Here is a 14,923-nt window from a genome sequence, read left to right on the forward strand (position 1 = left end):
GGCGGAGGGGCTCCAGTTAAGAGTATTTTAATTCTTTCACACCAGCCCTCCCAAATCTTAAAAACCTAACCAATTGAAGGCACGCACACACAAAAGGGGGAAGGGAAGCAAAATCAATCCGCCGAGTTCAAAGCGCCGTGTCGCGGGAGGAGGCTGCAGGGTGCTCGGCGCAGGGCCGAGTGCGCAGCGGAGGGCCCCATCGACCGCGCGGAGACTGCGGCTCCCACCCGGCAGACATCCAGTAGGCTGTGTGTGTTTGTGTGCGTGGTGGGGGGCGTCACGCCCTAATCCAGCCCGCCGCTTGCCTGTCTCTCCTCCCCTACCAGCCAGCAGCAGCCCATCCTCAGAGAGAAAAATGTCAGTGAGTACATTACGCACCATTAGGGACACACTACGGTTTTAATGTGGCCTAATTAGTGCCGCTAACCGAACAAATATTATTATATTGAATAATGATAATATGATGAAAATATTAATGCTTTTGAACTTTGCACGTGGGAGCCGTTCTCTCAGTTCTCCTGGGACACCCCAAGCACGCTCAGACCCACCAGCAGATGCGGTCGGGCGCACCTCCAGGAAGGCGAGCCCACAGCTCAAGACTTACGTGTGTCATCGCAGGCACAGAAACAACACCCTGGGCCATGCCACTAGTCCCCCACCCACACATTGCCCACCACGCAAAAGACCTTCTTCCAATGGCATTCTCTTTTTCTCTGTAAGAGGCGGTAAAAAGCAAACCAGACAGGAAGGAGTCCGCTAGGGTCTCTCTTTACTGCGCTTCTACTCGGCACCCCAAGAATGTTGCAGTGGGCGCTCCGAGTGTATTTGGTTTCTACAGAGGCTGCCAGGCAGGTGGAGTTGCGGAAGAAGGACCTACTCAATTAGCATTTAAATTCACAGTCCCTTCTTATTGTCAAATGTTTCTCCCCCGGGAATTTGGTGAAAAGCAGGAATTTAACAATTAGGAAATGCGGAAGGCTCCTCAAAATAGGGATTCGAAATCTTAATTCTCTTACCGATTTTGGAGGGCCAGGGGGGTGGGGAAGCGCGCGTGGGCTGGGTGGGAGGCACGTCTTGGCTGGCGTGCGCCCTCGTCCCCGACGCCCAGCACACCACCTCACTCTTCCCTCCTTGCATCCCCATCCCCTTCTCATAGAGCCCCGGGAGACAGAGCCACAGGAGGCTGGCAGTCCTGTTCTTGCTGCCTGAAGGCAGGTCCAGCTCTTTCCTGGTTGCTGAGCTGCACCAGGGCCAGGGTCTAAGCAGGGTTTTCAGAATGAGGCGTTGGGTGTGTTCCGGGAAATAGGGATGCAGGATCCAGGCCCTAGAGCGCCCCCTCTCGGGCTGAACTGTCTCCTACCCCTGCTGGGGGCTCACAGGTCACATCCCCGCGCTTTGCGGGAGCTCTTTCTAGGAGGAAACGTCGGTGTTAGCTGCTGCTGAATGAGTAGTTCTTACGCAACTACTTACTCCCCGGGCGGTGTGTCTGGACCAGAAGTCGCTGCTTAGGCACTTGTCCAGTGGCGTATTCTGTAGACCTGGGAGAGACTGAGAAAGCTGACCGAGGCTGCGCCCAACCTCCGCGCCCCAATGCCTCGAACGGTATCTGGGAACGCGGCCCCGCCTGCACCAAAGGCAGAAAACGGGGCGGGGAGCTTTCAATTTGTTCCAGTGATGGCTCTAACTTAATAAGGCGATTGATTAGCACTCAAAGTGCCGTTTTAATTAGCCGCTTGTTAATTAACATCGCAAATGAATTTCTCTTTCTCTGATTGGCATCTTTGCTCAGCGCTCTGAGGCTTTGGTTTCTCTTCTGCCTTGGCCCCTACATTCCCTCTTACTTAGCCTCAGGAGTTGATAGGCTTCAGAGTTCTGTTTATGTATGACATGGCTGTGTCACACAGGGGCCCTTTAATTTCTCCAGGAGCCGGCCTTCAATGGACAATGGTTCAGCTTAGGAGGGGTGAAACAAAATCCTTCCCCATGTCCCCCTCGGCTCTTACTTGAATTGCCTTCACCTTGTCACCTTCTCAATCTCTACACCTGAATTGGAGGAGCCCTCTTTCTGGGCCTGCTAAGGTCACCAAACCGTCCATGATTTGAAAATCTAGAAAGAAGAAAGGAAGCAAGAGTGCGGGTGGGGAAAAGAGGATACAGTCCTTGAGGGGACTGGATCACCTCTTGGGATCAAATCTAAGACTGTGTGACCGGCTGTATATGCTGCTGCCCAGGCCTGTAAACATGTGCAGTTAGTTCCTTTTCCCTCCAAAGTGTCAAAGAGTATTTTGTCTCTTCCTGCTGGACTCAGAAGAGACCCCCTAGAGCCAACATATGTCTACAGATTGCAGCCCAGCCCTACAGTCAGGAGATTAAAATTTTGAACAATTCATGGACATTTTTGCACCATTATTACCCTCAGCTACCATAGAAATCCCTCGACATCCCACTGCTTGAGATGCACTCATGACTGAACACACACTTCATTTCCTTTAGAAACCTTTACTGTTCCCCCAACTTGTGCCAATGTAAGACTCCCCACTCTCTTTCTCACTCCCACTGTAGCAGGTTCTAATTTGTATCATTGTATTTATGACAGTTTTCCAGCACAAGTTCTTGTCAAACCTGAGGTGAGTTGGTGTCCCAGTCTCAAGCACCTGGCATAGAATGAACATTCCATAATGTTTATCGATTGAGTGAATGAACAAAATGAATGAGGGAAGGAAGAAGTGAAAACAAATATAGCTACTGGGTGTTGCTTATGCTAGAGATCATTGCCACTTTTGTGTATAGTATTTAGCAAATGCTGCTTTACATTTTGTAAAGAGCTTTTACATAGAATGTCTTATTTGGTCATTACACTCACCCTATTCTAAGCAAGAACTAGACTCCTCTTTAGTGGAGGAGGAATTTGGTAATCAAAAGGTTAAGTGCCTTGCCCACAAACACATAAAGTGGTAAAATGAGATGAAAACTCTCTTCTCCAGCTTTCTGTCCTCTACATTTCTGCTTACCTTCCTGTGGTTTGCCTCTGTACAACACACATCTGACTCCCAAGGAGAGCCAACTTCACTAGGTTCCTTCCAAACTGCTCATCTTTAAAATTTGGTGAAGGCTTATAGCTCTTGCAAATTGCATTATGATATCAGAACTATCTCTCAAAACTTTCATTCCCCTAGAACAATTAGTAATTACACAGGTTATCATTTTAACTTGTTTCTGTTAACATACTTTTCAGTTACCTTATTTTTTTTTCATTTTATCTTTCTCCATCTGCTCCCAACTCCACTCTCCCAGTTTCAGTCTATTTAAGGGACTCAGTTATGTTCTTTTCATATCTTTCCCTCTCTGTTTTCTTTTTGGTCAGCAGAGCTGCCGGGATATTTCTCTTTAATGTATTATTTTTTCTAAGCAAATATGTATCAAATTCTTAAGTAGTTGAAAAGATATTGATAAATTGAAAAAAAAAAAAAAAGAAAGGAAACTTCCGACGTTTCTGTAGCTTTGAAATGGCGAGAGGTCAGACAATCGTCAGGGAGCCAGCCTTAGAAGGTGGAGAGCTCATTTGTGCATCTTGCATCTTTTATAGAAAGAAACAATAGCAGCTCCCTCGGTTCGGAGCTCTTGGCGCCGCCCAGTGGAGGGAAGCGTCTTTGCACCTCATTCCCCTCACGGCATTGTCATCATGTGGACCCTTAGAAACGTTCAAATTAAATATGATGGGAAGAAACGCCAGCTCCACGTTCATCGTAATGTGTGAGTGAATTTCTTCAAAGTTAAGTTTCATTTTTAAAAAACTGAATGCTCTAGTTTAAACACAATCTCAAATACTAAATCTAGATGGTGAAAGTGGATCGTAGAGAGTTTATTTAGGAACAAAATTTGTTAAATATTGAAGTGTTTGAATCATACTCTGAGGTGGGAAAGGAGCATCTTTGATGCTGATCGGCAGTGATGTGTCCTTCAGAGCCGGGAAGGAAAAGTTTGTTCTCTGTTACCCACAGTTGGCAATAACTGCTTTCTAGGCCAAAATTCCAAAATCTTCCAAAAATTAAGCAAGTTTCTTTTTTTCTCTTCCCCTTCTCCTTCTTCTAAGGAAATGAGGGCCTGAAAGTGAATGATTATATTTAAACTCATGTCAGTTTAGAGACTCTATTTATTTGTATTTTAAATCCAGTGGGAAAATCTAAGATTAAATCCAGTTAAAGCATTTTCTTTCGTTTAGAAACATGATATATCTGCACCCTGTTGTGTTTTTGAATTGTGATTTTTAAAAATGAAAAGTGAACTATGTTTGCCAGAAAATGCATGACTTCTTGGATGTATACATTATATACTTTCAGGAAAAAAATGCAAGAGAGGAATATGTCTGGAGAAAAAAGAACTGAGAAAAGTTAAACAAAAGTCCAGCTCTGAAAAAAATTTTTTCATTAAGTTTGCAATTTGGTCTTCAAGTCTATTTTGTGAATCTTCAGGCCACTACTAACATAGCAGCCTTGATAAAAGTCAAGGTCGTGTTTTCCCCTTACCATCATTGCTCCTGGAAGCTGATCTAACACCCACTCAGAGAACTCTTCTATATTGACCTTTTCTTAAGAAAATATGATCTGAGACATTCACAAAGTGGGGCCTACTGGGTTCCCTTTTGCTTCGCTTTAGAGTTGTCACAAAACACGCACTCCCCTGTCCCCAACACTTCCACTTTTCTCTCTCCTTTTCTTTTCAGATTTCATTTTTTTTTTGTAGGGTCATATCTCCATCGTCTCCCCTGCCAATGCTGTGAATTATTCCAAGCAAAAAAACCCTGTCGAACCGCCCAACACAAGCTGTGCGATCAGCCTTTTGAGCTCTTGAGTCATTTTAGGCGTCGGAACAAAACAAAAACAGGCTTAAATGAATTATTTATCAAGGTCGAGAATAATTGATTTGTGCAGTGCCGTCAGTCCTGGATTTTAAATTTGTTTTCTCCCCCTCCCCACTTCCCACCCTGAATACGCAGCGAGGGGAGTTCGAGTTGGAACCCCCCAGGGCTAGGAGAAAACGCACCACATTCGGGAAGTTGGTGGATGATGATGTTGGAATGGGAAGAACCCTAATCGATATTTGAAGAAAGAAGAGTAGGTAGGGTCCCCCTGCAGTCTCGGGCAGCCATAGGGCCCTTCCCGTCCTCCCCACAGCGGTCAACTGTGACAGAGGCGCGGGATATTTAGGCTGCGAAGCTGTGCAGCGCCGGGCCCTGAGGCCTCGGATAAGCCACCTCCGCAAGTCTACCGTCTGTGGTTCGGTAACCGCGGCCGAAGGCCGAGACCGAGCCCGCGAGCTCTCCGGAGGGTCTCCCGGGCCAGCACTCAGCTCCCGCGCCAAAGGCGTTTGATCCAACCCCGCTCCAGCCTAGAGTGGCCCGACCCCACCCGGCGGGGCCCAGTCACCCGTTCCCGAGGGCCTCCCCGCACCCCTCTGGCCACTGTCGGCCTCTGCGGGGATGGAGCACGTCCGGAGTCCCCGCCTCGGCTCACCAACCCCGTCTTCTCCGCCAAACTCCCTTCGCCTTCCGAGAAGAGCGAGAGCTGCCCGGATTGTGCATCTCCTCGCCTCCGTCCCTTCAATCCCCGCTGTTCTCTCGGAACAGCCCTAGGAAAAATGGCACTAAGACGATGAGAAACAACTCAACCCACCCTCCAAGTAGTGCTTTTTTTTTTCTGGGTCAAACACACCGATTTCCCTAGGAAAACGCAGGCAGGATGAGTCGCCCAGCTACCCCCTTCTGGACCCAGGGCTCACACAGAAGCAGTTCCGACCGAAAGGCAAGAACTTGTCCCAGGAGGTCATTTGCCTCCCCGACACCCCTCCTTTCGTCCTCAACAGATAAAAGCTGTGGCCCAGAAAGCGACCTCCAGAACTGCAACTAAACCCCAGATTTCGGCCCAGCCTTTGGAGACATTAAAGGCCACTCGAACATCATTCCAGACCTAGTCACGGAAGCGATGCCCGCCTCGCAGATTCACAGGGTTCTTAAAATGGTAATTTGGAGTAAAATGTAACTCAAAGAACTTTGAATCATTAACACCTTATAATTACTCTGCTAATTAGGTTGACACGGCACTTAATCAGGAGTAATACGGCGTCTTGTCACTGGCACTTCCCATTACTCTGACATTCAACAAGAGACAGGTTGGAGACGTCCTAGAGAAAATAATGCAAGTTGATACACTCCAACGAGGCGTCACAGTCATGCTCCGGGTCCCAAGTGGATCCGCAGTGACTGTTTCCTTTCCAAATGAGCGCTCGCCGAAAGGGGCCGGGGGACAGGGGTGGACCGACTGCCGCGGGGCGCGGCAGGGGCGCGGGCTGCAGACCAGCCGCTATGGGTCCTGAGTCCCGCGCCCGCCCGACACCGCAGTGAACCGTGGCTGCCCCCGCCACCAGAGAACGCCTCGGGCATTAGCTCCCCCGTTCGGGAGAAAGCGTCTGGCCAGGCATTTTTTCCAGCACGGGCTCTCACTGGAGACCAGGCTGGGTCCCCAGCTTGGAGCCTCAGGCCTTGTCCTCCCCGAGAGTGCCTAGTGGACGCGGACCCGGCTGTGTCCCTCTCAGGGATCCACCGCCTGCCGGGCCGAGCCCGAGCGCCTGGGTTCGTTGGGGGAGAAATCAGAGCCCAGAGCCGACCCGCCCGCTTATGCAAGGCTCCGGCGCCTGAAGTGACACACTTTTCTGTGGATTCCTTCAGGGATCTCCTTCCTCCGTTCTTAATGTCTTCGGACTATTCCCGCGCGCGTTTGGGGAGGCTGCCAGGGCGGCCGCGCTGGAGCCTAAAGGTAAGTCCCTTCCCGTCCTCTTTTCTCTCTCTCTTCTGACTTAAGAAAACGGGCAAATCCTTGCTACTTTTTTTTTTCTTTCTCCCCTTTGGTTCCCTTTCTCTGGTCTCCCTCTGATCTCTTCCCCCCCTCTCCCTTTGCCCCGCACTCGTGATTGTGGACACCGGGACCACTGGACTCGGACGGAGTTCTGCTCAGGGCTACTGGCGCAGGGATGTGCGGGTTCTCAAAAGAGCAGCGGAGTCCGAGCCGAGTCCGCGCCGAGTCCGCTGACGGGTATGCGAGCGCTGCGCCTATTGGCTTCCGGCACGTCGGCGTCCTTCCCTCGCGCGGGCGCGGCCAATAGGGGCGCGGGGCCGGATGCGCGGCCTCGGCGACGGGGGCACGGGCCCGGCGCGGCGCGGCGCGGCGCGGGGAGCGGCGGCAGTGGCCGTGACGTCACGGGAGGGGGTCGGCGCCGCCCGCGAGCAGCCGGATTACAAGCGAACGCGCCCGGCAGCGTCCGGAGTCGCCCGGCATCGCGTCTCAGCCGCTTCCTCCGCCTGTGCCTGCTCCTTCTTGTCGTCCTCCTCTTCCTCTTCGGGTTGCCGCAGCCGCTGCGGCCGTGTCTGTCCCGCAACTTTCCAAGAAAGTTCAGAAACTCGGCTACCAGGCTGCCGAGTGGCGCACGGCTGCCACCTCGGGAGCCGCGGGGGAGTTCTGAGGGCGCGTGGCCGCCCGGGCTTCGCGGTCGCTGCACCTGCCGCGTCCGCCGCCGCCACCGCTGCCGCCCGGTGCCAGGCAGTGGGCAGACCCCGGCAACGGCGGCAGCGGCGGCGGCGGCGGCGGCTTCGGCGTAGCTTCCCGCCGCCTGCGCCTTCGCCTTCGCCTGGGTCCTCCGCGCCGCCACCGCCGCCGCCACGTGCGCAGTCGTTCTGGAGCGCAAGTTCCGAGCTTTCTCCGAAATTTTTTTAACTCCCCCAGCCCCCCGAATCTTTTTTCTTCCTATCCCTATTTTTTGCATAAGAGAAAAAAAGTTGTGTCGAAAGTATCCACAGATTGCCACTTCCCAATTACCCTTTCTTCTCTCCCCGCCCCATTTTTTTTTTTTTTTTTTTTTTTTTTTTTTAAGCGGCGGCAGCATTGTTTGGTGTTTATTTTGTTTTACGATCGATAGCTTACTTCGCTGGTTCCGGGCGGCTGCTGAACGGCGGAGTGGCGTGGACCTCATGTAGAAATGACAACAATGGAAGGGGCCAGCGGGTCGAGTTTTGGAATAGACACGATTTTGTCCAGTGCCAGTTCAGGCAGCCCGGGCATGATGAATGGAGATTTCCGCCCGCTCGGTGAGGCCAGGACCGCGGATTTTAGAAGTCAGGCCACCCCATCTCCCTGTTCGGAGATTGATACTGTAGGGACGGCGCCTTCTTCTCCTATCTCAGTCACCATGGAGCCCCCGGAGCCGCATCTGGTAGCAGACGCGACCCAGCATCATCACCACCTCCACCACAGCCAGCAGCCGCCGCCGCCGGCCGCGGCCCCGACGCAAAGTTTGCAGCCTTCGCCCCAACAGCAGCCGCCGCCGCCGCCACAGCAGCCGCCGCCTCCCGCCCAGCAGCTGGGCTCGGCCTCCTCGGCCCCCAGGACTTCCACGTCTTCTTTTTTAATTAAGGACATCTTGGGCGACAGCAAACCTCTGGCGGCATGTGCACCCTACAGCACCAGTGTATCCTCTCCCCACCACACCCCGAAGCAGGAGAGCAACGCAGTGCACGAGAGCTTCAGGCCAAAGCTCGAGCAGGAGGACAGCAAAACCAAACTCGACAAGCGGGAGGATTCCCAGAGCGACATCAAATGCCACGGTGAGTTCTGCCACCCGGCGCTCTCGGCCGTCTAGCTTGTCCTCCTGGTTCCCAATCTCCCCTTCAGCCTTCAGCAGATCTCTGCTGGGGAGCGATTCCAGGAGCTTCTCGGGCGACGGTCAAAAGACTGCAAGCTGAAGGGCGGCCTGGGCGTGCGATGTGGGGACTCTTCGAAGTTCTGTTTATTGTTCTACCCTACAACCTTCATGGCCATCCAGCTCCTTCCTTTGTTTTATTTAATTTTAATCTATTGGGGGTTGAGGGGCGGCGGAGGGCATCCGTCAGGAAATACTTTTCGTTGATAAAAGGGATGGACTTCGGGTTTTTCTAGCCTAGACTTTGGGAATGGGAATGGGGGGAGGTGGGAGAGAGAAACCACTTAGCTAGCGTGGGTGTGATCACAACCTGGTGTTTATTCTTTAGTGCAAGTGATTTCACCCCCCCCCCCCACTTTGTTTTCTTAACATCATCACAGGAATCATCGGTTTTAATGGAGGAAAAATTTCTGAGTTCATGAACAGAGCAACTTTAAAAAAAATTAGATCGTGGTTAGTGTAGGGAAACCCGTAAAAATTTGTAATCAGTTTCTTAAAAGCAGCCTTCTTACCTTATGGCCTCAACTGAGTATCTGTATCCTACAAAGATTTTTGGCCTCTTACAAGTACTTAGGAGGTGGCATTTATGAAAATAAAATCTTATGAAATTGGATTAATCTCTTTTTTGTTAAAAAAAATAAGATGACAATGGAAATTGTCCTTCAACTCCGTTTTCCCATTTTCTCCTCAGAGAATTTCATAAGTAAATGTGGTAGTCTTTGCATGGCAAGAGTTTTAACATACCAGGAGAGCTTTTTCTTCCTTTACAGATACATTGTTTATTATTATTGATCCTTGTTTTTCTGGTAAAGAAATGTACTGACTGTGTGGAAGGTAGGATGTTGGCTCCTCATTTTACTATTATAGCATTAGTATAATAGTGTCCAAAACAGATGTACAGTCTGGTCTGGCGATTTTTTATGCACCAACCTCCCCAGTGGGTCAATTAGAGAGATTATTGTTCTTCCTGCAGGGAAGATCAAGGAGCACTGCACAAACGGGTACAAACAGGGAGGGATTGACATATCGATTTCCCAGCATTTCAGTAAAAAACCAAAGTTGACAAATAGAATCCGGAAATCTCCATGCTGTCACCTGGATGGGCTCAGTGATTTTGAGCTCAACTCGGTGTCTGGGTGACATATTCTTTGTGAAGCTTTAAAAGACCTGATGCAGGTGACTTCAGAAAGCTTGATTCCAACATTTCCCAAGTGCATCTGAAAAAGTAAAACACCTATAACTTTCAGAAAACAGAAAAAAGTAAAATGAAAAAGATGCTGCCTCCTCAAAAACAAACAAACAAAAGAGTAGAGGGACCCTTTGAAAATCACCAAATCAGTGAAACAAAGTCATACTGAAAACAATAAAAGGGACAGCATCTCTCTCAATCAAGGAAACAATAACAAAATAACCCTTTTCAGAAGTTTTATTTAAAAAAATTTTTACTTTTTAACTTCCAACCATGTGAAGATCAGACACCCTTTTAGACCCCCTTTAGAACCTCCAAACAAGGTCCCATACTCTCCAGTCTGAAAACAATCCTCTTCCTCCACACAGGCTAAGGCCTGAGTGTGTGTGTGTTCTAGGGGTGGCAGAGTGTAGTCCCCCGAGGCCAGTAGTTGGCTTGGGAATGTGGAAGTGTATGCCAGGAGGACACTCGGTCCTTCCCCATTCCAGGCTAACTTACCACTGTGGCTGGGTTTCTATGGTAGGGACAAAGGAGGAAGGAGACCGGGAGATTACGAGTAGCCGTGAGAGTCCCCCTGTGAGAGCCAAGAAGCCTCGAAAAGCAAGGACAGCTTTTTCCGACCACCAGCTCAATCAACTGGAGCGTAGCTTTGAGCGGCAGAAGTACCTGAGCGTGCAGGATCGCATGGACCTGGCTGCAGCGCTCAACCTCACTGACACCCAAGTCAAGACCTGGTACCAGAACCGCAGGTAAGGGAGGCAGTTTGGGGGAGCAAAGGTGTCTGGCCATTTAAGTCATGATCATTATACCAATTTTCTTCCCTCCTGGCTTCCAGAGACTCTAAGGACTGAGAGTGACCCTGGAGTGGGCACTTGGGTGCTTTAAGGATGAGGCAGGGATGAGCCACACCCCCAAGGTGAGAGGGACGAAAGGGTAGCTGGAATTTGGACAATTTTGCACTTTTAAGTGCTTTAACAGGTGCTACTTTTCCTCTGAAATCCGAGCCGCTGGAATTCCCCCCACTTCATCCCCAAGTCAATGAAGCCACACCTTCTCAAATTGAGACATCTGTGCAGCTGACACTTAGGTCCAGAGAGCTTGCGTGGTGCCCCCCTTGGGCCCACCCCAGGCTGGTTCCAAAGGTTTGTAGCCGACAACACGGCCTGGCCCAGCTATTGCTATCTCCACAGAGCTGTCCCACCAGCCTCGGCGTAAATGTCCTTGCTTTGGCCTGTGAGGCGGCTGGGAGAAGCAGGATCCAAGCCTTGGTCAGTGTAGCTGCAGAGACTAGGAGAGCCCAGCTGGGTTAGAGTAGGTTTGGTAGCCGCAGGCTGTAGAGTCGGCGGCTGGCCAAGCATCCGGACAGGAGAAGGAGGGAGTGTGGGTCTGTCCCCTGTACTGGCTGCCTCTGCTGTCTCAACATGGAGCTAGAGTGCTGCAGAGCCTGCCTGGCACTGCTCCTTCTCTAGAAGGGAAATTAAGAAAGCAAAAGTGGCTGGTAGTGCTCACAGGGCCGCGAAGTGTAGAGTGAAACCTGGGCAATCTGAGGCAGAGGTTTTGCTGTGTTTTCAAGCCTGGCGCTCATCTCCTTGTCTCGATTTTCTCTCCCCCTCCTCTTCTCCCGTTTGTGTTCTAATCGTCCATAAGTGCAGTTGGAAATGCCCATCCAGTTGTCATCTTTACCATAATTTTCTGTCTCATTACATACGGTTTCAGCCACCCTAATTCTGTCGGAAAACATTAGTGTCATTTGTAGCCAATTTAAAATGGGCGACATGTTTATTAATTTGGCTGGAGCTGCCGGGTATGGATGGCCCACCAGCCCTGCGTTCCTTCATAAGGCATTTGAGCAAACGCCTGCTCTCTTCTTCCTAGCAGGGTGTGCAGTGGGGGAGGGAAGAGACTGAGAAAAGCTGATCACAGGTTTTAATTGTTACTTTATCTCTGAGGAGGAAATACCTTGAAATGCATTTCCCCTGTTCAGATGGCCAGGAGGTACTTTGCCCTTGGGAGAACCCTCCCTCAAATGAATTCCATTTTGAGACCTTGTTGCCATCCTCCCCTTAAGCCCCCTGCCCACTGTAAGGTCCTGTCAGGCTTAGGAGAGAAATATGTCTCCCAGCCCTGGGGACTGAGAGGGGCTGGGGTCCCTGGCTTAGGAGTCTCTGCATCCCTTTGTTTATGGTTTCTTCTCTCTCAGCCTAGGGGGGAAGGAAGAGGGGCTGAGAGCAGACTCTTTGGGATTGTTGGGAGTGGGGGGATGTGGAAGGGGAACTAAGGAAGGAGGAAAGTGACTGCTTGTGGAAGTCTCCTTTGGCCCTAAGGAAAGTCTCCAGAAGTAGCCAAACTACAAGGGGGGCAACAGCAGAGCAGAGGTTTAGGAAAAGGAAGCAAGGCTTGTAGGATTTCATTTGTGAGGGTCTCAGCCACTGAAGGTGTAATTTACAAAACTGGCTTTGGGTTTGGGTCTTTCTGAGAGCAAGGCTGGGGGCAGGAGATGTGGTGCATTGCCGGTTTGAAGAGGTCTCTGAGTCTTCCTGCCACCCAGGGAGAATGAAGGAGGAGGCAGGAAGGGGCCAGAGAAGGGGCTGGGTCTTGGTGCCTGGACCATGCCCACAGCTGCTGGGTGCCTGCACACCCGCTTTCTTTCAGGACCAAGTGGAAGCGGCAGACAGCGGTGGGCCTGGAGTTGCTGGCCGAGGCAGGGAACTACTCCGCGCTGCAGAGGATGTTTCCATCGCCTTATTTCTATCACCCAAGCCTGCTGGGCAGCATGGACAGCACTACGGCGGCGGCGGCTGCCGCTGCCATGTACAGCAGCATGTACCGGACTCCTCCAGCACCCCATCCCCAGCTGCAGCGGCCCCTGGTGCCCCGCGTGCTCATCCATGGCCTAGGGCCTGGGGGACAGCCAGCCCTTAATCCATTGTCCAGCCCCATCCCGGGCACCCCACACCCCCGGTGAAAACATGCAGCGAAGGCACTGCAATCCCTTCCCCATATCCCTGCCCAACCCGGACTGCTGCCCCTCCTCTCCCTGCTCCAGGCCACTAGGCCTCCCTTGCAGCCGACTCTGGAAGGCAGAGGAGTAAGAGAGGAAGATGCTTACCAGTGGGCAGGGGACCCCCAAAGAGGAGCCAGCCCTCTGCTCTCCATCTCCCCACCCCTCTGCTCTCCATCTCCCCACCCCTAGAAACAGGGCTGGAAAGCTCCCCCACAGCAGTGTGACTGGCGAAAATGCTGACCCCACACAGAGTGCGACCAGTAAGTGAAAACATCAACAAAAGAAACCTCAAATTCTTTTTCAAAAATGACTTTAGGGACAAGCAGGAGGGAGGGAGGGGGGAGGGCTAAGGAGGGAAGAAAGAAGGGCACGGAGCAGAAACTGCACAGGCAGAGTGAACTGTAGATGGACAGCCAGCCTCAAGTGCTGAGGCAAAGGGCGTTGCTGAGGACATTCCGTCTGCCCCAGAGAAAAGAGGAGGGTAACTGAGAACTTTGCACTGATTTCTCATGACCTTTTTTCTTTTGGAAAAGTGGCATGCTCCATAATATGAAAAAAATGTACATTTGAAAGACTGAGTGATAAGTGATATATCATATTTATTATATGTTGTCCAAAAAGAGTCACTTATATACGTTAGTAAAAACATGATTTTTCTTTTCATGTCTTTTCGATTCAGTAAAATAAATGCTTAGACAAAAATATAGATTTTTTTGTGATTGAAAATTACAAAAATAAAGTTTATCTTTTTTTAACAAGTGATGAAATCCAAGGGAGCTGATTTTACTAAAGCAGAATGTACTATGATGAAGTGCTGACTTGGTTTAGAACAACAAATTTCTTCTGAAATATTAGGAATTTACAAAATCCATCAAGAGGTTGGGTTGGCTTGTATAAAAGCAGCTCCATTTTTCGTGCTGGCCTCTTCGGAACCATTATTTGATATGTATGAGTTCCTTTCTTTTTAAGTGGATGGTTTCAAAGCAACCCAGGAGGCTGTGGGAGAAAATCTGTACTTGTAGGCTGCGGGTGCCGGCTAAGTCGGCGGCCAACTTTGCTGCCGTCCTGACCTGCATAGAGGCTCCAGCTTCACTGGTGTGGTGATCCCTCTGTCCTCCCCTCCTCCTTCTTCTAGGGGTCTTCCTGGGGCAGCGAGGGTCCCAAGCGCTGGGCAGCGATGACATCGCCGGCAGGGGCTGGGCGGCAGGCGGACGCTCCTCGAGCCTCGCAGCTGTTCTGCTGCCTGCGGCTGGGCGCCCGCGCGGTCGGACAGCCTGTGAGCGGGAGGCTGTGGGACGAGCAATTAGGACGCCCCCGGGGGACTTGGAGAGGGCCAGCTAACAAACCCTTGTGGCGGCTTTGATCGTTGCCGTCTCAGTCCCTGGCGGCGGGCGTCCAGCCCCCAGCCCCATGCGGAGCCGCTTGTCCTAGTGAGTTCGTTGTGCTGCGATGCCTGGAGCTCCTTTGCAACGGTGAACTCAGGCTGAGACTGGCTGCCAAGCCTTTTATCTGCACCCCTGGGACAGCTGGGACTGCAAAATAGGAGACCCTGCCCAGAGTGTGGAGGAGGCCCGCTGCCTGCTTTAGGAGTGTGTGTGAGTGTGTGTGTATAAGTAAATGTTTGTAGCACCTTGGCCTAAGTCAATCATAAGCACCACCCCTCACCCTCCGCCAGGCTGGCTCCCCACCAGGCTCAGTGCTCAGGACTGTATGAAGGAGCCACTTAGTGGAGCATACAGTTCCCAGGTTGCTCCTACTCCTCTCCAGCCCCCGGGTCACTTCCTGAGTAGCCAGAGTCAGACCTCCTATCTGGGCATCCTCACATTTCTATCCTCACTCCTGCACTAGTACAGTGACAAAGGGGTAATACAAGCAGCTAAAATACATCTGGACCTGGCCTCCAACTTTCTCTGATGGTTGAACCTTAGTGTAGTTAAAAATGTTTTTAAAAATGTGAAGTGATATGGGAATGTATATTTAGG

At 51.1% G+C, this 14,923-nt stretch overlaps 1 protein-coding gene and 1 long non-coding RNA gene across 2 annotated transcripts; one reads left to right on the top strand and one right to left on the bottom strand.

The window, feature by feature from the left end:
• Nucleotides 1–3,841: 3,841 nt before the first annotated feature.
• On the bottom strand, nucleotides 3,842–5,308 carry LOC129050090 (uncharacterized). The gene is made up of 2 exons (XR_008513551.1): nucleotides 5,044–5,308; nucleotides 3,842–4,104 (listed from the first exon to the last, which is right to left on the bottom strand). It is a non-coding gene; the product is annotated as an uncharacterized LOC129050090 (long non-coding RNA).
• Nucleotides 5,309–7,719: 2,411 nt separating this feature from the next.
• Nucleotides 7,720–13,699, top strand: BARHL2 (BarH like homeobox 2). The gene is made up of 3 exons (XM_002810618.2): nucleotides 7,720–8,653; nucleotides 10,461–10,686; nucleotides 12,590–13,699. Exons 1-3 carry the CDS (start codon nucleotides 8,029–8,031, stop codon nucleotides 12,900–12,902), a joined length of 1,164 nt encoding a protein of 387 aa, XP_002810664.1. The 5' UTR covers nucleotides 7,720–8,028; the 3' UTR covers nucleotides 12,903–13,699.
• The last annotated feature ends 1,224 nt before the right edge of the window (nucleotides 13,700–14,923 follow it).

This window comes from Pongo abelii, chromosome 1 (genome assembly GCF_028885655.2).
Source record: "Pongo abelii isolate AG06213 chromosome 1, NHGRI_mPonAbe1-v2.0_pri, whole genome shotgun sequence".
In the NCBI taxonomy this organism is placed as follows: domain Eukaryota; kingdom Metazoa; phylum Chordata; class Mammalia; order Primates; family Hominidae; genus Pongo; species Pongo abelii.